The sequence below is a fragment of the Vombatus ursinus genome, unplaced genomic scaffold (genome assembly GCF_900497805.2).
Source record: "Vombatus ursinus unplaced genomic scaffold, bare-nosed wombat genome assembly UNPS02014793.1, whole genome shotgun sequence".
Lineage (NCBI taxonomy): Eukaryota > Metazoa > Chordata > Mammalia > Diprotodontia > Vombatidae > Vombatus > Vombatus ursinus.
Window position 1 is genome coordinate 9020245 of NW_020954571.1, and position 23692 is coordinate 9043936.

Sequence of the window (23692 nt, forward strand, 5' to 3'; positions counted from 1 at the left end):
CAGAATCACAGAATTGGAAGAGATCACAGAGATTATCTAGTCCAACTCATACCTAAATTATATCATCCTCTTCAACAACCCCTACAAGAGATTCCTTTGGAAGATCTCCTCTGATGGAGGACTTACTACCTCCTGTGGTATCCCATTCTCTTTTGGGTAGCTCTAATGGGTAAGAAGGTTGTATTTACCTGTAATTTTCATCTATTGGTAAGAATAACATCAACTGACATCTACATATTAAAGTTTATAAAGCACTTTACTGACACTATCCCATTTGAGCCTTACAGCAACTATGAAATATATTCTTCAAGTCTCCGAGCTGTGCCCTCTGAGTAGGTGAAGAAAAAGTCTTGCTAAAGACCACACTGTAATAGCAGCAAATGTGGGACCAGGACCCAGGTCAAAGGGCTCTTTTCACTAACTACAATGTCTTGCCAGGACTGAGGAAAATAATGCACATGAGGCCTAGCACGCCCGCCCTTTCATCCGTCCACCAGTCTTTCCTCAGAGGACGGTGATATGAGGACCCAAGACACAGAGAGAGAACTTGGATGGTATCATCATATGTAAGGGCTGTTGTCTCTGGGATACTAGTTTCATACTCAATTGGTAGTTGCTTAAGAAATGTTTGTTGAGTCTATCCAATTGAACTGATTGGCTCTGCCCAAGATTTGGTAATTTGGTAGTTCCAACCCACTTCCCCAGAAGACCTCAGGGTGCTGTTAAGCTGGAGAGGTGTTGTGGTAATAGCCTCAGAGTGGGAATCATTACAGAGTCCCTGGATTTGCATAAATCACCCTTGGCCCTGGGAATATGCCTGGTACTTGATCTTGGAGTAGAGAAAATACTCTGCAGGGTACATGCAGCCTAGGCTGATCTAACCTCTAGCCAAGTCACCTCTGCATGTGGTCCTTTGCCCAGAACATCCTATTTAAACCATACCTCCCCACCATCCACCCACTTGATGGTAGTTCCTTTAGCTGTATCAGAAGTTCTGATCAATGAAGGGCAAACTCCCATCTCTAGTTATCATCCCTGGGGTTCAGAACCAATCAGGGCAGGGAGTATGGAAGGCAGCTTTGACTATTTAAGGCCACCTAGAGATTGCTAACTTTCATCTGAGTATATCTTTCAAAAAAGCCAATACCAGCAAAATGAGCATGCATATTCTCCATTGTGTCAGAGGACAAGAGCCCTATCAATATAGTATTAAGACAAGGGGTAATATTGGGGACTGTCAAACTGATGCCAGCAGTACCTCCATGGATTAGGAGCATTGTCAAGTGTCCCCTCACCTTTCTAAAAGGGGAATACAAGGGAAGGGATTTTACTGCTCTGTGCAGGACAGTAGAATGAAGCTGTGTGGGGGTATATAGAATGGACAGTTTAGCCTTGAGTTCTAGTCTTGGGCTTGGTGAGTAACACTTTGATTATTCCCCTTAATAATAGTGAGTATTCCCCTTAATAAAAGGATTTGTTCTGTAAAACTTGGACTCAGTCAAAAGGCCACACTTGAGGACCTAGAGGGCCACATGTGGCCTTGAGGCTGCAGATTCCCCACTCCTGATCTAAACTTTCCTTCATAAGAGTTTCTCATTCACTCACCAGGGGCCCAAAGGGATGGAATGTGTTTCTTGAGATCTCTTGAGAATGAGAGGAAAGAAAGGAACATGATTTGGGGAGAAGCAAAAGGTCAGCTAGCAGCACTTACGCAATTTCATTCAGGTAGAGAAAGAGCTCCAGGGATGTATGGTGGGATGTGCCATCTTTGACATTGGTCACCTGCACGGGAACACCTGGGGGAGTAAAAGGTGCAGATGGTAAAGAGCTGGGGCGGCCAAGAAGGAAGCAGAGAGAACAGGCAAAGGGGGCAGGCCATCCGACCTAGCCACAATGTCCTTCTCCTGGTCATCAGCAACGCCTTAAATGGATGTGACAGATATGGACTCCAAATAACTTCTTAAAAAGCCATGTGCAGGTTGTGGCCGCTGGGGGAAAAGAGGGGCTGGAAAGCCCCTGGAATGAAAGAGAAAATGTAATAAAAACTCTCCACCCCCCCCTCCCATTCTTTTTTTCCCTTTTGCATTTAGGGGCTGTGAAATTGCAACCAGGCCCTGAACTAATTGAATTTCACGCTCCACCATTGTCTTACCACGGAGCACCTTCTGTCCCACCAGTTAGTGGGGGGCTGGACCGCTGCGGAGGTACGGCCCAGCACACACACACACACACACACACACACACACACACACAGCCCCCTGCAACGTCTGTTGGACCAATGATCTGATCCCCTCCCCCTGCCCACACCCCACACAGGGTTCCAGTTATCAGCCTGATGGGCATGGAATGGCTCCCCCACTGGCCAATGGTAGGGCAGGACTGGCTGGAATAGCAGGGTCTCCCATGAATTAATTATAATGGCCTCTAAAAAGTGAAGGGAGCTAGGAGGGAGGGAGGGAGGGAAGACAGGCAGTGGGGGTGGTAGCAGCAGAGGGATGGGGGTGTGTGGAGAGGGGCAGTGGAGGGGGGGTGTGGGTGGGTGGGTTAGGGGTTGACTTTGAATAGAAAAGGGGCATTTTCTCGAGCAGTGTGAAGTGAGCAATAAATGTATTAGGAGGCTAACAAGAGGGCTGTAGCTGTGACAAAGAAAAGCCGTTCAAAGTTGGAGCCTAATCTCCCTTCCATCTGCCCGTCTCATTACCATGTAGCAAGCTATCAGTTGCCAATCAGGCCTCAATAGCCTTCTTTGGAGTCTTTATTACTGAGGCGCCTGCTAGCGTGGCGACACTGAAGGGTCTGTCAGCATCGCCATTCTTAACCCCCATTTCCAGGGGTTTTATAACTCGGTTGTAAATTGCTATTAAATGTAAGTCTGGCCAATAATGAACCTTAAGCCCTCCTCACCGCACCCCCGCCTCCCTCCATCCCCTTTCTCTGCCTCTCCTTTTCTATTATCATCCTTAGCCAGGGCATTGGATGGGGTCCACCCGGTGGAGAAGAGACATTGTTGGGGCTGCTGTTGGAGAAAGCAGCTTATCCTTTAAAATAGTTAATAATTAGATTAAAACTTCAAATAAATTAACTAGGGGATGAATGGGGAATAGCAGAGGGAGGGGCTTTTTTTTCCCCTTTATTTTTTTTCCAGACGCTCCCAAAGTCATTAAAATGGATTGAGTCTCCTCTCTCCTCTCTCTCTCTCTGTCTCTCTCTCTCTCTCTCTCCCCTATCTGGAGTCCACGCTGTAAGACACACTGCCAAATTGTCATACTTGTAGCTGAAACCCTCTCCAGTCCTGGGCCCAGGACTTTTTTCTCTTGCTCTTTTAGGTTGCCCAACTTCTTAGTAAAAATGCTGTGATCTTGGGTCTCTCCAGCATGTTAAGTCATGTAGATGCTTCCCTGGATCATAAAGATCCATTTTAAGCTAAGGATTTGATCAATGGAGCTAGCCCCCTATACTGGGCATCTCAATATAAGGGAGAAAACAGCAGAGACAAAGAAAGATGAAGCTTGGGGTAGAGAAAGGGGTGCTAGATTTGGAGTCAGGAAGCGTGGGTCCACATCTCAGTTCTCCAGCTTTGTGGGACATTGAACAAGTCATTTCCTTCTCTGGGCCTCATTCTCCTCATCTGTAAAGTGAGAGTGTTGGAATAAGTGACTTCTAACATCCCTTTCAGCTCTAAATCTAGGAGTTTATGACCTAGGTGAGAATCAGGCCTCAAAGCAACTGATTGTGAGACCTAGAACGTGCAGCCTGAGGTCAAGGAACAGGGTCAAGTCCATTTTTAGAAGCCTGAAGGAGAAAATTCAGGCCCATCTCTTCCTGCTGACCTTCCACTTGTCCTGGGACCAGAGCACAGAGCCACTATCAAATTTAGGACTGGAGAAAAAAAGAATCCTGGCTCCACACTGGTCAAGGTTTAAGTGATTAACGAGGTTAACAATGGCCAAGTCCCCTAGGCCCCAGAATCACCTATGATTAAAGGGTTGAAAGCAGGTGAAGGGGGTGAAGGTGGACTTAGATGCCCAAATCTCTACTACCTCTGAAGGGACACTTCAGGCCAAAGTCTGAACCAACAATCCCTGACTCTGGAAGAAGATGTAAAGGAGAAGCTAACATGGGAAAGGGACTATTACCCCAAAGAAGGATCCCTTCCCACTTCTCCTCAGAGGATTATAAGATCATAGGCCGAGAACTGGAAAGTCCACTAGAGTTTCTTTAGTCTAATTCCTTCATTTCACAGATGAGGAAACTGAGTCTTAGAGAGAGGAATGTGTGACTTGTCCAAGATTACACAGGTGGTTAAGTAGTAGAACCAGGATTTCAAGTCACATCTTCTGACTTGAAATAATCATTAATAGCTAACATTTGTAAAGTGTTTTAGGTTGCAAATCATTTTACATATTATTGGCACTATTTTCACTGTGCCATGCTACCCTATCCCTCCTCACCCTAACCAGAAAAGGACCGATGGTCTTGAGATTCCAGTGAACTGGAGGCCAGAGCAAGAACTGCCTTCATCAACTCCTTCCTAGATTACTACATCATTATTCTTCCCAGCTTTAGATTTTTCCTGCTCCAATCCAAAACACAGTCTTAAGCATAGGGTCATAGATGCCCAGGCAGAAGGGGCCTTAAAGGCTTGTTAGTCTAACCCTCTCATTTTCATTTTCATTTTTTTTATTTTTTGCTTTTTTTTTGGTGAGGCAATCGGGGTTAAGTGACTTGCCCAGGGTCACACAGCTAGTAAGTGTCAAGTGTCTGAGGCCGAATTTGAACTCAGGTCCTCCTGACTCCAAGGCTGGAGCTCTATCCACTGGGCCATTAAGCTGCCCCCCTTTCATTTTTACAGATGAGGAAACTGAGGTTAAATGATTTGTCCATGGTCACATAGCTAGTGTCAGAAATAGGATTTAATTCCAGGTCTTCTTTGGTCAAATCTCTCCCATACTCAAAAACTTTCAAGGATTTTCTACTGTCCAATAGAGAAGGAATAGGTTGGGGCTTAGCATTCAAAGCCATTTATAATTTGGCCCTAGCCTACCCTCTGACCTTCTCTCTTAGTGAAGGAAGACCTATATTCCAGCCAAAGTGGATATTTATGTGCCCTCAAATCTGCCATTAAAATTCCCACCTCTGAGCCTTTGCTCAAGAAAGTTCCCTGGCCTTTCTCTCTCCTCTCTATTAATTTAAGTCCCACTTACTTTCAGCAGGTACCACTCAAGCACCACTTTCCCTAAGTCAGTAATGCCTCTCTCCTCCAAACTCCTGCAGTGCTTACCCTCTATATTATTCTTTGGGCCCTTATCACATACTACCTGTTTCACACTTAGCCTTTTACATTTTTGTTCTCTCCCTCCTCAAGGGCAGGGACTGTGTCTCTTATGGCTCTGCACCCCCAACATCTAGCACAAATGTGAGCTCACACACCAGTTGTTTTTGGGATAATGCCTGCCTATAGCAGCTCTCAAATCATTTGTGTTGCCGAGATTCAGCTTGCATGTCAGGAATGAAGAAGCATTTGTTGACTGACTAAAGAGGGAACTGGTCCTTTAAAATTATGCCATACTAATTAATGAAGACTGGTTAGAGGCCTAACCATGAAGAATTCAGTTTGGTTTTGGCTCGGGGGAAGCAGCTGAGGAAATTGCTTCTCTCCTTTATAACATATATGACTTCAAATGTCAAGTGAAGCAGACATGGGGAAAAACAGTTATCGGTAAAAGACCTCTCCTGAACTGTGACTTTCAGAAAGCCAGGGGAGAGAAGAAGCAATGTTTTCCTCAGGAATGGTAAAGGGGAAGGCAGTTGATTTGAATGTATCCAGCTTGAAGGGTTTGTAGAGTCAAAGTTGGAGACATACCTTTCTTGAACTGAATCTCTAAGACATCTGGGCTGTCGGGAGCCTTTGCAGGGTCCTGGGTCTTCGTGTAGAGGCCAGGAGGGGCTTGGTTCTAAGGACAGAAGAGAAATACAGCTGATGGACAAAGGTCCCAGAGCTACCTGGCACTTTCCAGGCTCAGAACATACCCTGCTCCCCTTCCCTCCCTTCCCTCTTTTGGCCCTAAAGTTAGCCTCCGGGACAAGAAGACCCTCAAGTCAGACCACAGGCAGCAAGTACACAGTTCCATTCTTCCCCCAAGTCCACTCTGGCTGGCACTGACCAACAGGCCCTGTGGGCCCACACCATCACCGTACAGTGCATCACCACTTTCTCGGGGCCTGAGAACAATGGACTAAAGAAATCAGACAATTTTTCCCCTCAACTTGATCTCATCTTCTTCTTTGACGCCCCCACAGCTGGAGATGGAATAGCTGTGGAAGAGCAAGTCAGGCAGGAAAAAAGTGGGACTTGGAAGGAGTGAGGCATGTACATACTTTCCAGAAGAGAGGGACAGGCATATGTGTGTGCACACACAAACACATACACTCACTCTCTCTCTCTCTCTCTTTCTCTCTCTCTCTCTTTCTTCTTTCTCTCTTTCTTCTCTGTCTCTTTCTTCTCTTTTTTCTCTCTCTCTTTCTGTCTCTTTCTCTCTGTCTCTGTCTCTCCCCCTCATTTTCTCTCTTCTCCTCTCCTTTCTCTCTCCTTCCTTTTTCTCTTCTCTCTATTATCCCTCTCCTCCCTCCACTTTGGCCTAGAATTGGGGTTTATTCTGCACTGACCGAAAAGCTAATGACTAAGCATGACCCCAGCAGGTGCTCCAACAAGCTGTACTCTTCCGCAGTGTCTCTGAGGTTAATGCTCACAGGGGGAAAAGGGAGGAACAAAAGAAAAACCCATTTGAAAACACATCAACCTTTATGTATATTTTTTCCAGACTTGTAGAAAAGAGGCCTCTCATCTCCCTTAAGCGCCGGCTGCAGCGGCAGTGACGGCCTGTTACAAGCACACTCTTGTAATTAGCTCATGCCTAAAGATGCCCTCGCTCCAAGTGACTGCCAGACGTGGAGGCCAGGGGCAGAATCTTTAAGACTGAGGCCACTTGGCAAGTTGGGGCGGTAGAAGGAGTGTGCAGCACTGAGGGAACAGTTAGACTGATTTTTCAACATTTTCCATCCTTGCTCTTTCAGTATGCTCCCTGACAAAGGCTCTTTGCCTGTTTCTTGTGGGTTCAGATCTTGTACGTTAGCTTTGTAGTTTTGTAATTTAGGGTAGGATCATAGATTTAAAGCTGGAAGGGACCTTAGTTTAACCTTTTATTTTTAAAAATGAAGAGATGGAGGCTCAGAGAAGGAAGGGCCTCCAAACCTAGAGTCGGTAAAAAATCTGGATTGTCCTCCTTACAGTATAATGGAAAGAAAAAGCCTTGGACCCAGAATCAGGATACCTGGGCTTCCATCTCAGTTCAGCTGTCTTTGCTAATCCGCTGTGTGTCCCTGGCCAAGCCAGTTAGTTCCCTTCTCTTGGTTTCAGTCTCCTCATATGTAAAACAAGAGATCGGATCACAGAATTACAGACTTAGAGCTGGGAGAGATCATCTAGGCTAAGCCCCTCATTTTACATGGGAAGAATTAGAGACCCTCAAAAGGTTACATGACTTGTCTGAAGTCATACAAATGGCAGAGCCAAGATTTGAAACCAGTTTATTTGACTCCAAATCCAACAATCTGGAATCTCTGAAGTGTCTTGTAGTTCTAACATACTATGAATCTCTATTAAGCAGTACTCCCCCCCCCCCATAATACCACTATTAATAATAATCCCTTTGGGACTCCTTCAAAGCACATTTCCATCCTTAATTTTTTTTTTTTTTTTTGGTCCTTGAAAAAGATCTGATGTTATCAAGGCATAGATTATTTTCTCCCGATTACAGATGAGGATATTCAGGCACAAAAATTAATGAAATGACTAAAATCACTCAGTTTAGTGGAAAAGCTAAACTTGAATCTGGGTCTCCTGACTTGCAACCCAGTGCTCTGTCCATTCTACCACACAATTGTCCATGGACTGCTCTTTCCATAAGCATCACAAGATTGAGGTGATTTGGAGGCCACCAACAAATGGTGCCTGGACAGAGTGTTTTCTGTTAACTGCTAATGTTTGAGTCCTTGGATTCTCCATAAGAACCTTACCCCAATGTTCTCCAGGGCACTGAACTCTACAGAGCTGAGCAAGGAAATAGGGTGAGGCCAATGACCACTAATGGAGACCCCTCCACTCCACAGACTCCCTTTCTCTTTCCCTGAGTTCTAATGCTAGAGCAGGGTATAGGAGAAAGAGTAATGGATTCAGTCAGAGAACAAATCCTGGCTCTTACTATTTATTGCCTATGTGATCTTCAGCAAGTCTCTTTACCTTTGAGCCTCAGTTTCCTCATATGTAAAATGAGGGGATTGGGCTAGCTGACCTTCCCAGCTCTAAATCTATGAGCATAAATTGCCTCTCTCTACATTTCTGTTTTACTGAGGGCGTATCCCAAGGTATCTACAAAGGAGAGAAGCCAAGAAAATGGATTTGGCTTTCGCAACATTCCTTCTTCCCCACCCCTCACTGGTTTCCCATGCAGCGGACAGCCTCATAGCCCTCACTGACATAGTAGGTGAGAGTTTGGTGGTGATGATAATGGGGGCCAGAGAGAGGCCATGAGAAAGAAAGGGAAGCTACACAATAAGAATTGTAGTACTGGCGCAGCTAGGTGGCACAGTGGATAGAGCACCGGCCCTGGAGTCAGGAGGACCTGAGTTCAAATCAGGCCTCAGACACTTGACACTTACTAGCGGTGTGACCCTGGGCAAGTCACTTAACCCCATTACCTAGCCAAAAAAAAAAAAAAGAATCGTAGTATTTAGGGTAGTTGGGGACCATAGAGATCATGTTGCCCAATCCCTTTGATGTCCAGAGAGGCTAAATTACTTGTCCAAAGCCATGTAGGTAGTAAAGAACAAAGCCAGGATTCCATACCCAAAGTTCCTCCCATCACAACCAGGCCAAGACAAGGCATCTCTGTGCCCTAGGCATAGTCTAAAAAGTGTAGCCCCTGTGTGTCCACTGGAAGCATTAAGCCTTTCCCATATAACCCATACAATCTGGCATCACAAAATAATTCCTCTTGGGTTAAGGAGAGGGGCAGTGGCTAGCCCCGTCACAAAGCCACGTTGAGGAGCATTCCTCATCAGGCTCCCTCTGCATTTGCATCCTAGGTGACTACCCACCTTGCCTGTCCCTAAGCCCAGCAATGGCAAAGACCAACCAGGAAGCTAGTTTCTTATGAGGCCACCTGCAAACTCTCAGTAGGAATGAGGGAGCAGTGGAGGGTCCCGATGACCTTTTCATGGAGGGTGGGGTGCTGCCTAGGCCATTCCCTGTGCTCACATTCATTATTCTCAGGAAACAAGAACAGTGAGTAGCAGCCCACCTTCCACGGGGGCTGCTGAAGGCAGCCAGCAGTTCCCCCTTCCCACCCCCAAAACGGGTAGCTCCTTGGAGCTACAGCAACACAATTTTAGCCTGATCTGCCACAGCTTTCGGTCCATCCTCCTCCCTCCCTTTAACCAGCACATCCCCAAACACTCCATCCTGTGCACACACAAACTGTGTGACCCGTAGATTTCAATTTTGCATGCCCTGGTCTCCCTGATCATACTTATTAACTCAGCAGAGAAAATGTTCAAGATAATAAAAAACTTTGCATGCAAAAGGAGAAAGGAGGGGGGCTCAGGGCTACAGATAAGAGGGAAGATACCGAGGATTACAAACTCTTTACTAAACATTGGAAGCCGGCATCAGGCAGCTTCCAATTTCCTAGCCTGAGTCGGAAAGCCCCTATTAAATAAAATAACTAAATAGGAATAAAATGCCATTTGCCTTGAGTTCTGCCACAGTCGTTTGCGTACGTGCGTGTGTGTGTGTGCGTGTGTGTGTGTGTGTGTGTGTGTGTGTGAGAGTGAGGATGTTTTGGTCTCTTTTACTCTCTTTTCTAAAAGCCCAGTTCAAATGACAAATAGTTTGTTGCAGGGTATCAATGCCATCTATTTATTCATCCTGGTAGGGGGGAAAGTCCTGCAATGTCATCTTTTTTTGGGGGGGGTGAAGGGAAGAAAGTGGAAAAAAAGAGAGAAGAGAGAGAGAGAAAGAAAGCACGAAACAGGCCAAGAGAAGAAGAAATTGGAAGCAAATGGCCCGTGAAGTAAACCATGATGTAGGGCTATGATCGATGTTGCAAATGGTTTATTCATCCATCAGATATTGTTGTGCCCGGGGACTGAATGAACTCTTTCAGTGTGTGCCATATGAAGTTAAGGCAAGTAAATTTCTATCTTTCTCCGCATTAGATGCCTCATTGCTCTTCAATCAGCCCTCACAGAGGCAGAAAATGGCTCAACCATCTGCCTTCAAATCCTCCCTTTGGCAGATCTCAGGGCTTTTGGGGGGTGGGGGGAATAGAGAGCAGTTACCCCTCAGCTTCTTTTCCATAAGCCCCTCTTTGGTGGCCAGCTTAGCAAGGGATGCTGGGGTCCCCCAAAGAGAAGAGGCCCTGGGCCATGGGGCCCCCACCAATGCCTTTCTCCAGGCCGCCACAAAGGCAGAATGCTGTCAGAAGCCAGGAAAGGCTGTGTGTATAAGGGCCTATGGAGGGCCCACTTTCCTCCAACACAGCCAGGGAACCAGGGTTTGCTAGCATTACCGTCTCAGGGACTACAGCGCCTTCCCAGAATACTGGGTCACTCTCAGCCTGGCCTCTCGTACTTTCATATTCACCCCCTTGTTCCCCTGTACTAGGTGGGGGTACTGCCACCCAGGCATAAGCAATAGAACTCACACATCTCCTGGGGGGGAGGGGTCCTAAGCAAAGTCACAGATGTGCCTTGTCCTGATCCACACCTAATCCCCTCCTGCTGCCCTCCCCAGGCAGTATCTTCCTGATACTTCTCAGCAAGAAATGCCCATAGGGATGGGATAGGAGATATTCCTGTTTTCACCAGGATTCCCCAGATTGGATTTATTGTCTACCCCCAAGGGGAAAGGGGAGTTACCTTGCAGAGGCCTCTCATCCAGCCCTCCAAGAGAGAATTACAGAATGTTAGAACTGAAAGAGAGGGGCCAATTCCCCTACTTTACATATAGGGAAACTGAGGCTGAGAGAGACTGTGGTGGGATTTGGGAGTTTGAGGACCTGGATTCAAACCCTAGTTGTTATTCTCTGTGTGACCTTAGGTAAGTCACTTTAACTACCCTAGGTCTCAGTTTCCTCATCTATTAAAAGGAAGAGATTGGATTAGATCAACTCTCAAGTCCCTTCTCTCTCTCTAAATCCCTCTCTTTTCCTGTAGCCTGCGCCAAAGGTAAGGGAGGGATGAGGAGAGTAAGGGCTCACAGTCAAGGGCTCAGAACTTATCTGCAAATGTAGCCCCTCTTTTTTTCTCAGGGACAAATCCCCCCTCAATTACCTAGACCTATCTGGGTCTGTCTCCATAGATTATTACCAAATTATAACAATTCTGTGCTGCAGTTTCCCTTTCTTCCCTCTCTCCTCTCCTCTCCCCGTGTTTCCCTTCTCCACTCACACTTTGGCGGGCCTACACCCCTCTGGCCTCCCTGCCTTCCCCTTGACTGACTAAACAATTAGCGGTGGCCTGCCTAAGTGTCGTGGGGCCAACAGAGCATGAACTGGAAATACTCAGGCCAGCAGGCAGCAGTACCATGCAGCCTGATTAGGCTCCAGGGAGCGTGGGCTCAGCACTAATGAGTGACACACCTCGATTCCAGAGTGGGAGGCAGGGATGGGAATGGGGGTGGGGAAGGAGGTCAGGGCATCAACAAGGGGCTGCTCAGGGGAACTGCCCACAAAGCGGCCACATGAAAAGAGCTATGGGAACACATGGAGAAGGTTCACAAGGGAATGTCTATATGGAGGGTGAGGGATATATCCCATTTCCACAGATTAGACCTGAAAGGCTTTATCTCAGCATCCACCCATTGTGCAGAATCTCTGTACTGAGGCCAGTTGGCAGAATGTTCCCCATGGGTGGGAAAGCCTGGTCCTAAAAACATTTCCCTCCTTGAAGCGTCCCAACTTTGCTTCCCAACCCTCTTGCCCTCATCCAAGTGCTCCTGGGAGTAGCTGGTGATATAGTGGATTAGAAGCCCGGGCCTGGAGTCAAGAAGCCCTCAGTCAAAATCTGGCCTCAGGTGCTCACCAGCGGTATGACCCTGGGCAAGTCATTTAACCTCTGTTTTCCACAGTTTTCTTAACTATAAAATAGGGATAATAATAGCACCTACCTCCTAAGGTTGTGGTGAGGATCAAATGAGATACTATTTGTAAAAGTACTTAGCATAGTACTTGGCACATCATAGGTGCTATGTAAATGCTTATTTTCTTCCTTTCTCTTCCCCTCCTGCCATGACTTCCAGGTCTGCCCCATTCTTGGGACAGGAAGTGGTGCAGATACCATCAAGCAGGCCAGATGTTACTTGGGAAAGAACTGTTCACTACCCTAAAGGTCAAGTGAATTCAGTCTAGTTGATGCCTATACCACCAGCCTTGGGTCAAGCCCCCATAACCCTTTGGGAAGCACTATCAAAAACCAGCTAGGTGGCACAGTGGATAGAGTGCCAGGCCTGGAGTCAGGAATAATCATCTTTCTGAGTTCAAATCTGGCCTCAGACACTTACTAGCTGTGTGACCCTGTGCAAGTCATTTAACCCTGCATGCTTCAGTTTCATCATCTGTAAAATGAGCTCAAGAAGGAAATTGGGTATCTCTGCCAAGAAAATCCCAAGTAGGGTCATGAAGAGTCAGACATGACTGAAACAACTGAACAATAAAAAACCACAAACCACCTTCAAAGTCCAGAAACCTGGCCAGGGCAAACTCCCAGAGTGCTGGGCCTATGCCCCACTGGCCTTCTTTAGACTTTCAGTCCTGGTGGCCTTCCTGGCAGCTGTTCCCAGATGCTTCTTTCAACAACCCCTCTCCCAAAAAGCCTGAGGTGTCATGCACAGCAGGGAAATACAGACACCCTTGGCCAGAAGGTGCCAGAGGAGGGCCTGAGGACAAAGGAAGCTTCTATTCCCATGATAAATCTATCTCCTTCCCACCCTAAGTCCTACACACACCCGCCCCCAACATTGGGGCAGGGAGAATGGGGGGGTGGGGAAAGGGCAGACAAAAAGAGAAACACCCCGGGCAGAGAAATCCTCAGCTTCAAACAGGGCTGAGTGAGCAGAGAGATCCCAGGCTGAGAGCTCGGAAGAGAGGGCAGCGGGCCATCCGCTTGGTGTTGGAAGAAGACTCAGATAAATGAGCCCAAGGCGCTACCCCCCAACACCTCCCCCGCTGGCCCCTCATACAATCACTCCAGACCTGCCCTGAAAGCTGGTGGGCCCAGGACTCCCCCACTCCCCACAAGTGTCTCATCTGTCTAATTGCCTCTTTATTGTCTCACGATGACATTTTCTCCTTCTGTGTTGCCCTGAAATAATTCCTTCCCCTATTCATCCCAGCAGCAATTAGAAAAAAAGAGAGAGAGAGAAGGAGACCTTCAAACCCATCCCAGAGAGGGGGAGATGGGGAGGGGCGAGGAACACAGGCAGGGCCTGGCCCCAGCCCCACACCCGGCCCCCTGTGAAATTTCAAATTAGGCTACAAATACATCACAGCATCGGCCTGGAGAGCGGCCCCCAAAGACGGACAGCGCAAAGGAAATGATAAATTACCTTGGGGTTCTCCAGAATTCCGGCCTCATAGCTGCAGGAGAAGGAGGAGACAAAACCAGAGAGAAGAAAGTCACAAGGGAGGGAACATTTTCTCCAAGAAATCAGAAGAAAGGGGCCCAATCTGCCCCTCTTCCCTTGAGCAGAGCTCCCATTTTGGTGATAGTTGCCAGCCTAGCTTGGGACATCATTTGGTTCTGCCATAGCCTGGCTCTAATTGGCCCTAGGACTAGGAAATGAGCTAGCAGGTATCTCTAGGCAGGACAGGATGAGAAATCTGAGGTTTCTACCAAAGTTGGGAGATGGTTATACTCAGTGCATATCCTGCTCTGGGGATGCCTTTGACCTGTCCCCTCCCAATGGAAGATGTCCCTTGACTATGGAACCTTAAGACTAGATTTCCAAATCATCCTTCTCCATAAGGGCCTTTCCTCCTACCTGATGTGCATAAGGTTCTCATCCATGCTCCATGGGGTCTTGGGGGTGACTGGAACTGGGATTCCATGTTGCTGTGGAAAGAAACACAAGACCCAAACGTGACTACTTGATGAAACCAGGGTGGCAATATCCCAATATCACCAGTTCTCATATATCCAAGTCAACAGGCGGCACATATATGCAAGTCAACAGGCACCCCTAGACCAACTATATAAGTCTCTAAGTCAGAAGACTGACCTACACCTGCCCTACATAAGGACAAGAAGCACATAAGATCAGGGCTACACTTCTCCTGGCTCTCTCTCTTGGTATGCCACTAGAAGTGTGTTCTTACCAAGATGATACATTGGAGATGTTGCAGAGGGGTTTCCCACATTGGGTGGAAGACTCCATGGCTAGTGGAAAGAGGGGATCTGCAGTCAGGAGGCCTTCATCGGAAGATGTTGGCTAACTACCTGGCCGACCCAACACAAGTCTTTTCCCCAGTCTTAGACCTCAGTTTTCCAAAATGTAAAATTTGAACTTGGACTTGATGATATCTAAGGTCCTTCCCAGCTCTAAGCTTTTGGGATTCTCCATTCTCCATGTGGACTGAAAGGCCATTAAGAGAAGAGAAGCATAAGGGATGCAGATGAAGAATAAGAGCTGGTATTGAGATAGTTCCTTAAGGTTTATAAAGTGCTTTATACTACCCTGGGAGGTAAGCACTGTAAGTGTTAGAGGCAGGATTTGAACTTGAGTCCTCCAGATTCTAGGCCCAGCACCCACTGTGCCACCTAGCTGCTAAAAGGGACTGACTGGGGAAGGAAGATACCATGAAAGGTTTGGAAAGAGGAGGTTTCAAAGATCTTCCTCCCTGAAATACTCAAGCAGAGAGTCTGAAGCCCAAAACAGGATCAGTGGGAAAATATCAATCATCTCTCCAGTTGGCTTTGCTACTCTTAGACATTTTTTTCCCATCCCCTAATACTACTGGAATCAGTGATAGCATCTGCTCTTCACCAACATTTCAGTACAATGGAAGTTTCGGCGGGGGGGCATTGTTTTCCCTTTACCTTTTTATCCCCAGTGCCTTGGACATGGGCACTGGTCTAGACATCTGATTTCACTGGTATAGAGGACTCACAGTGTGGACACTCCTTCTACCTTGCACAAAAAGGATGCTTAATAACTGCTTGTTGAATTAGACTGCTTAATTTAACCAATCATCTCCACTGCCTCCTTAGTCATGCATAGCCCACTCTGGTCCTTTTTCTATGTCCTTTCTCACCCTGAATCAACAAATATAGACCTGAGCAGTGAAAAGGGCACTTGATTATGAGTCAGGAAACCTGCAAAGTGAATTTACTGTCAAGGTAATTCAATCCAACAAGGCTAGAAACTGAGCAAGGTACATGCCAAAGCAGCATAGAGTCTGAGCAGGAAGGAACCTCAGAGATCCATCCCCCTGTTCAAACTCTACCTGAGCAGTAGCAACCCCTTTAACAGCACCCTGAAGAAGGCATCATCATTTAGCCTCTGCTCGGAGCCTTCCTGTAATTTCTGTCCATTCATTACTCCTGGGGCCACTCCCTGCCCTCGGGGACTGAGCAGAACAAGACTAATTCTTCTCTGGGATAGGTCTTCAACCACATGAAGACACCCACCACTCCTCCCAGAAGTCTTATCCTTGGGTCTCAATCTCATCCTCTGTAAAGTGACATAGACAGATGATTTCTATGGCTCCTTCCAAGCTTTTTATGACTCTTATTCTAAGGTCATGGTTGAACTTAGTTATTTAATCACACTACAAGTTGTGACATCATGACATGACAGGATGGACTCAGGGGCCCTGAGTGAATGGGAAAAATAGATACATCTTGAGTACTGGGCAAGCCCCAAAGTAGAGAAGGAAAACATGACCCATGCCTTCCCAAACTCCCCTTGGCTGCCTCAATGGCCTCAAACTTGGCTAAAAAAAACCTCTGGTTTGATTATGAAGCTATTTGGAAGAGGTCAATTACTATTATTAATCATTATAACTAATAGCACTAGAGGATCATACATCTAGAGATGGAAAATACCTCAGGGATCTTCTAGCCCAATCCTCTCATTTTACAGATGAAGAAGCTGAGGCCCAGGGAACTTAAAGTGACTTACCCAAAGCCACACAGTTAGTAAGCATCATAGGAGGGATTTGACCCCAGGCTTCCCAACTCCAGGTCAGTATTCTTCCTACTGTATCACATTGGTTTACCAAAAATATTCTTCAAAACAACTCTCTGTACATTATGTCACATGAGTATAATTATCCCCATTTTACAGATAGGGAAACTGGGGTTCAGAGAAGGGAAGTGACTTACAGAGTTAGAAGGGGATCTTAAAGCCATCTAGCCCAATCCCTTCATTTTATAGATAAGGAAACTGAGTCCTAGAGAGGTTAAGTGACTTGTCCAAGGTCACACAGGCAGCAGAGCTGCAACCTGAACCAAGGTTCCCTGACTCCAATGTTCTTTTCCTTATATCATCCTGTCAGATTCAGGTGCCAGTCTATGAAAAACTGGACCGTCCTTGGTTTGCTTTAAGCCAGGTCTCCAGAAAGAACTATTTTTAATTTTTTTCAAATTATAATGTACAATGAGTAGAAGAAGTACCACCATCAAGTCTGAGAGTTATTTTTGCCTGAGAACCTAGTGAGTATAGGATGAAATTTGGGGGATGGACAGGAGATGAGCCAGAGCCAAATGGGATAGCTGTGGCAGCTCTTTTCCTTCACAGAATGTTAGAGAAGGAACTGTGGAATGTTAAGGACCTTAGATTTCATTTATTCTGATCCACTCATGGGGAAACTGAGGCTCAGAGAGGGAAAATGATTTGCCCAAGGCCACACAGAGATTTAGTGGACAAGGACTGGAATGTAGGCTTCTTGACTCTGAATCAGTCTTCTTTCCACTGGGCAAAGCTACTGCCCAAGACAGCCCTAAGTCCATTGTCAATTAGAATGCTCCTGAAGCAACAGCTTTATCCCCTTCATCCCTTCACCCCCAAGTCGTCCTACAAACCTGCTGACCTCCCCTTTTGACTCAACCTCAATTTCTGAAATGAACTTCCTTTATGCTCCCACTCAAAGGTTTCCATAAAAGTCACATCCACACTTTCACTGATCCTCAAACATGCCCACACAAGTATAGACACATTCTCTCTCCTTTTCCCTCCCTCTCCTCCATCTCTCCTTTATCTTTCTCTCTTTCTCTTTTTTCTTCTCCTTCTCTCTCCTCTTCTGTCTCTCCGCTTTGGTTCTTTCTTCTGTCTCTCTCTCTCTCTTCCTCTCTTTCTCTCTCCCTCCCACTCCTTCTCTGTCTCTTTCTGTCTCTCAGCCCCTGGGTCAGGAAGCTTCTGCCGGGGCTTGACAGAGAGGACCCTGTTCACACTCTGGCAGCCACACCACGCTTGCCTGCTCGCTCCATTAGCTTTCAAGAGCTGGTTAGCCAATTAATGCTCCCCTTTGTTTATCCTGAATGGGCTGTAATCATGAGCACAGGGTGAGCCCGGAGGTAATGCTCTCTGCTCTCGGCTTGCTCCACTCCCCTCCTCTCCCCTCCCCTCCCCCACTAGGAGCAGCCTCATTTACTCCTTCCTAAACTTTTCTCTCCACACACCCTCCCCTCCCAAATCACCCAGATGGCTCAAAGTCCTTTGCAAAGATTGGATGTGAACCTATTTATATGCAAAACATTTGCTAAAATATAATAAGAATGATGACTGATAGCACTTTAAAGTTTACAAAGTGCTTTACATATAATATCTCATCGGAGTTTCACAACAACTCTTTGAAGTAGGAGATACCAATGCTATAGTAGCCCATCTGACAGATGAAGAAAATGAGAATCAGAAGAGTTAAGTGTTTTGCCTATGATCATAAAAGCTAGCAAGTCTTAGAGCTGGGATCTGATCCCAAGTCTTCCAGACAAATTCCAACACTCTGGAGTTGCATGTGCACTGGTCAGTCAGTCGATAAGTATTTATTAAGTTCCTACTATGTTCCAGGCACTATGCTATGCCACTTAACCTTTAGATGGGTATATGCATATAGCATTCTACAGATGTGTTTTAAGCATCTTGTTTTTGCAGAACATATTTGAGTGGTCTCACTATATCAAGACTCATACTAGATATGAGACAAGAGATGAGGCTGATCGAGAGATAAACAAGAAGTTACACATCCAAATAAGCCTCCTTCTCATTCAAGCTGTTCCCTGGGGAGGCCAAACATTTATTCATGCTGGGACTGTACATGGAAATGCTTTGGGGAATTAGACGTGCTAACCGGAATCATAGAATGTTGGAGTTATAGAAGGGCCCTTGCTGTCCATCAAGTCCAAGCACTATGACCCAGCCTCCATCACTCAACACTTCCCCACACTTGGCTCCAAATTGCTTTGGGTTGTTTCCCAAAATCAAGTTCACCCTTAAAAGGGCAGAGATTTCTCATCACTGAGAATATTCAGAAGAACAGGCTGCAGGCCCTGGAGACAACACCCTGAGAGACTGTTCGGAGAGATAGCAGCCTCCTTGAAACAGAGTGTGACATAAGTGTGTTGGAGGACCTGGTTTTGAATACTAGCTCTAATATTTACTAGCTATGTGACCCTGGGCAACCTCCTTGGGTCATATTTCTTCATCTGTAAAATAAGGAGATTAGTCTAGATAGTTTTTGAGTTTTAGTTTTTGAGTTTTCTTAGAAGTTCTAAATCTATGATCCTATGGGAATTATTTTGAAGAGGAGAAAGCGATACTCCTTTGTATATCTAATGATATAGTCACACTTTAGACATTACATGGAGTAGTACTGTACCCAGAATCCATCACTTCAAGAATCTGATGTGGGTACCAACTCTATACACAAAGACCTCAATACCTTCATGCCTTAGGAAATCATCTTAATGAATTGCTAAGGCTAAAAATATTCATCATTTTGTGGCCCATGTGGTGATGAGCCTTTCTGAACCTAGCTGGGATTTTTTCATGATCAACATAAAGCAAACCATCCCTTTACTCAGAACCTTTGCAACTTGGAAGGAGCTGCTGGAGAAACAGCCTTCAAGAGCCCAGGGGTCACCTCCACACTCATATTAAATGAGGACTACGAAGGAGGCTACTAAAGATACATCATTTCAATACAACCTATGAAATGGCTACACATAGGGAAACTGAGGTTCAAAGAAGGTAAATGGCTTGCCAAGAGCTTACAGCTTGTTACAGGTAGAGCCAGGACTCAAAACTCAGATCTTCTAAGTCCTATTCAATAGGGTACCATGCTGGGTGTATACAACCGTGACAAGTTGTCATCATTCACTCTTCTCTTCTCAAACCTAAGGAAATTTGTACTTATGGAACTAGAGGAAATTTTAAAAGTTTTTTTTTTGGTTTGTTTTTTGCTAGGCAATGGGGTTAAGTGACTTGCCCAAGGTCATACAGCTAGCAGCAAGTGTCTGAGGTGGGATTTGAACTTAGGTCCTCCTGACTCCAGGGCCGGTCCTCTATCCACTGCACCACCTAGCTGCCCCAAATTCTTTTTTTTGTTTGTTTGTTTTTAGATTTTGAAAAGATTAGAGAATTCACTTAAAAAAAGAACATACAGCAGAGTAGAAATACAGTTGGCTTTTAAATATTTCTTACGTACATATTCCTTCCCTTCATACATAGTACTATCTGATTAAACTGGCTGCCTTACTGCACCTCCCACATGATGCTCCATCTCTCATCTCTGGACTTTTGAACTGACTTTAACTCCTGCCTGGAATGCACTCACTCTTCCCTTCCATCTCTTAGACTTCTTAGTCTTCTTCAAGGTTCAGTTTCAAGTGCCTCCTTTTACACAAAGCCTTTCCTGATCCCCACAGCTTTTAGTACTATCCTTCCCAAACTACCTTCTATCTATTTTGTATGAAATTACATATGTTCTCCCCACATAGACTGTAGTTCTTTGAAGGCAAGAATTATTTCATTTTTGTGTTTGTATTCCCAGTGTTCAGTACAACCCCTGACACACAGTTAAGTACTCAATAAATGTTAGTTGATTGGTTGATGCAAGCTATACAGGCAAACAAGGGTAAAGAGTGTATCAGTTGGAATACACTACTTGGCAGTGCACCTGCCCCTTGAGAAGCACAGGTCGAAGAATATTTTCTACCACTGTCCCTAGCTGGCAGATTGCTATTTAGCCTGGGAGAGTGAGCATTTTAAAGGTTATTTTAAAATAAAGAAGATCCCTCTCTTCTGAAGAACTCAAGAATGTCCCTTTCTTCTTTGCAGAGGCAGCACTGGGATAAAACACTGCATATGATGTCAGACCTAGCTGGTGTGTTGGTTTTCTCTTTTTTATTCTTTGTTATAAAGGATAGCTCTCTTAGAAGGGGAGAGGGAAGTAGTTCACATTTTGGGAAATCCAGGAGATGAATTTCAAAACAAAAGAGAGCAATAAATTTTTTAAGTGCTGCAGAAATTGAGACGTTGTTTCTTACAAGCTAATATCTCCAAATCTCTCCTTCCTACTTCTTCCTGGACCAGAGGTCTCCGGTACTGGGCACAAAAGGAGGTTAGAGCAAAATGTCTGCATCAACATTGAAACACAAAATGTTTCAGTGTAAAAAGGAGGAAGGAAGCAGGGACTTGTTTTGGCAGGTTCCAAGGGAGTGAATAGAATAAAATGAAAATACTAAACACTAAGACCAAAATTGTTCTCCCCTCTAATCCACAGTTCTATAATTCCCTCCACTCCCCTGTCCAAATGAAATCTGGGCAATAAGGCAAGAGAATTAGAATTGTAGTTGTTTTCTAACTACCTTAAATTTTTTTTGAGTCATTTTGTTTTGTTTTTTAGATTTAGAGACAGTAGCAAAGATATATACTTATACATATATAAATGTATAAGTGTTTTTCCCCCTGGGAAGTAGATGATGGATTTTTGGATAGAGGAAGCAAATGTTCTGTTTTGTTTTGTTTTACAAGTCTCAAATATCACCTTTGGACTTTGGTTATTTATGAGCCCTGAAAGATGAGAATTTTAAAAGCCCCATTGATTTTCTTCCTTGCTGATGTCTATTGCATGCTGAGCACTGGGTCTGGAAAATGAGTCTATGCTGGTCAATTTCACTGGTGGCTTCTTGGACTCTAGTTTCCAACCCTCCAGGAAATGCTGAATCACTCCCTATGATTTCCCTTTGGGCTCAGTTATTACTCTCCGCTTCTCTATTTGGTGAGAGAGATTGTGGTTCTCCTGATGAATGCCTCCATTTCCTCATTTTAAAATGGCATTTAGGAAAAATACTAAGGTAAACTCCTTGCCGCAGAGAGTTCTCTTTCCTCTGCAAACCTGAGGAGGAAAGACAGCTCTTCTCAGATTGGTCTCCATTGAGAGAATCAGAAATGTTTGAGGCTTAAAGGAAAAAAAAAACTTGGACAGACCCAAGCCCTCCCTTTACATGGGACCTGGGGGTGTCCAGTCTGTTTTTCTTAAAGAAAGGCACATGGTTCCTTTTCTGTATCCCTGAGAAGCCAGGGGGAAATACACACACATACACACACACACACACACACACACAAAACCTGGGCTCTCTTAATAACTCTGCTATTTGACAGTTTGTTTGGCAACATATGGGATTGCTCTTGTAAACTCCCCTCTTAATGATAAAACAACAGATGGTGGAGACGATCCTTCGCACACGGCTCTCCAGGTCTTAATGGGATGCTGCCGGCAGGGCGGTGGCAGCAGCTCCACGCAGAGCATCCCCTCCGACTCAGCACCTTGGCTGCAGGAATATTTCACAGCCTGGGTTGCTGACTGCTATTTAAAAACTGAAGCAATTTTCTGGTCTATGCACCGTGTAGCTTTTTTTCCTCTCTGATTGATTGAAGCTGTTTGTCAAGCACTGCCATCAAGTCGCTAAAAAGAAAGGTACCCTGGAGAGCGGCTAAGGATCCTGATGCAAAACTTCTAATATGTTTTATTGCAACTTGTACTTCAAAAGGGAAGGACGACAAAGGCACAGTGTTTTTTGCCTTTGTCTGATGTCGCCCCTTTGAGCCACTACCTGTTCCCTTGGAAAAAGCGGCTGACAATTAAATTCTAGGTAATTACGGCCCTTTGCAGAAAGCACTCTCACCCCCCAAGCTCCCCCCCACCCCCCTCCCACCCCCAACGACACTGCTGAGATGGCACACACAGTGCTGAGCCTTCATTCCCCCAGGAACAAGAGAAAGATTAGGAAGAGCACCCTTTTGGCTTTCTGCAACAAGGCCTGCTGAGACGTGGGAAACAGACAAAGGGCCAGAGCCCGTTCAGAGTACATCTGTGGAGCTGGCCCAGTGGGAGAGCTGCCACATGACAGGGGGTGGGGGTGGGGGGTGAGTCTGATCCCCCAACTCATGGGAATCAAGAGGCTGCGGACTCTGAGGCCCTCGAAGGGGAATGATGGCTCTTAGCAGGATCCAAAGCAACATCCCCCCCCCATTCTTCCTCTGATTCAGATGGGGAAGCCACCTGGAGGTGGCTATTTAGGGAAGGCTGTTATTTAAGGGAGTACAAGGGACTGGGAGCAGAAGGAAGGTCAAGGCCAAGAGCCAAAGCGCCATACCTTGGCATACTCCATCAGGTCATTGCGTCCTTTGAACCTATTGTAGAATTCAGGCATCCTCCAGGGAGCTATGACCTGGAAGAAAGATGGGAATCAGACTCCAGTGATGGGAGAAAACAGGAGCTAGATCAGGAGACCTACCAGTGTCTGCCAGTATTGCCCTGATACCCTAGATGGCGGGACAAGGGATCTAATCAAGGGCTTAGACCAGCAGTTGTAGGCTCTGGGTCCCACAGGGGTTAGGAAGAGTGGGAATGGGGAACACCACCCCAGGGAAGCTACCACTCCTGACAGCCATGTTTGTGTATGGGTTTGTTTTACTGGGGCATTGGAGTTACTGGGCAGCTGGACCAGCACTGTCATTGCTCCAGGACAAAGCCTACTACGCTCAAAGGAGGGCTCAGTTAGGCCCTCTTCACTCATAAATCTCCTGAAAGGCAAAAGCTCTCAATATCAAGAAAGTTGGCTTGTGAAAGTTGACATCCACGCACCCCACAAACCCTGACAGAATCTCTTTCTAGGAGATACTCCAGAGATGGAGACCTCGCTATCTCATGGGGTGTGAAACCCAGGTCCACTTTTGAATAGTACTGAGCATTTGGAAGTTGGTCCTTACAATTCACCACAAGCTGCCCCTCTGCAACTTTCTTCTGCCCTTTGCTCCTAATACTGCCCTCTGGGGCCAAGCAGAATAGGTCTGATTCCTTTGCACATGATACCCTTTCCAATACCAGAAAGAAGCCCATCATTTTTCCCCTCAACCTTCTCTTCTCCAGACTAAACACTCCCAGCTCCTATAACTGAACCCCACATCATGATCTTGTACCTCCTCCCCAAGTCCTCTGGACCCCTTCAAGTTAGTAAACATTCTTAGAATGTGGTGCTCTAGGTGTGGTCTGATCAGGGTGGAGGCTGCCAGGGCTGTCTCTTCCTTCATTCTAGATTGACTTCCCATAAAGTAGCCTTGAATCTCATCCAC

At 45.9% G+C, this 23692-nt stretch overlaps 1 protein-coding gene across 1 annotated transcript in view; it reads right to left on the minus strand.

The window, feature by feature from the left end:
- Nucleotides 1-23692, minus strand: part of ASS1 (argininosuccinate synthase 1) — an 84049-nt gene that overhangs the window by 30136 nt on the left and 30221 nt on the right. Inside the window, exons 6-10 of the mRNA XM_027869614.1 lie at nucleotides 22714-22788; nucleotides 14099-14169; nucleotides 13664-13694; nucleotides 5864-5954; nucleotides 1712-1796 (exon numbers count right to left, since the gene is read on the minus strand). Coding sequence (XP_027725415.1) covers nucleotides 1712-1796; nucleotides 5864-5954; nucleotides 13664-13694; nucleotides 14099-14169; nucleotides 22714-22788 — 353 coding nt within the window. The remainder of the gene's footprint in view (nucleotides 1-1711; nucleotides 1797-5863; nucleotides 5955-13663; nucleotides 13695-14098; nucleotides 14170-22713; nucleotides 22789-23692) is intronic.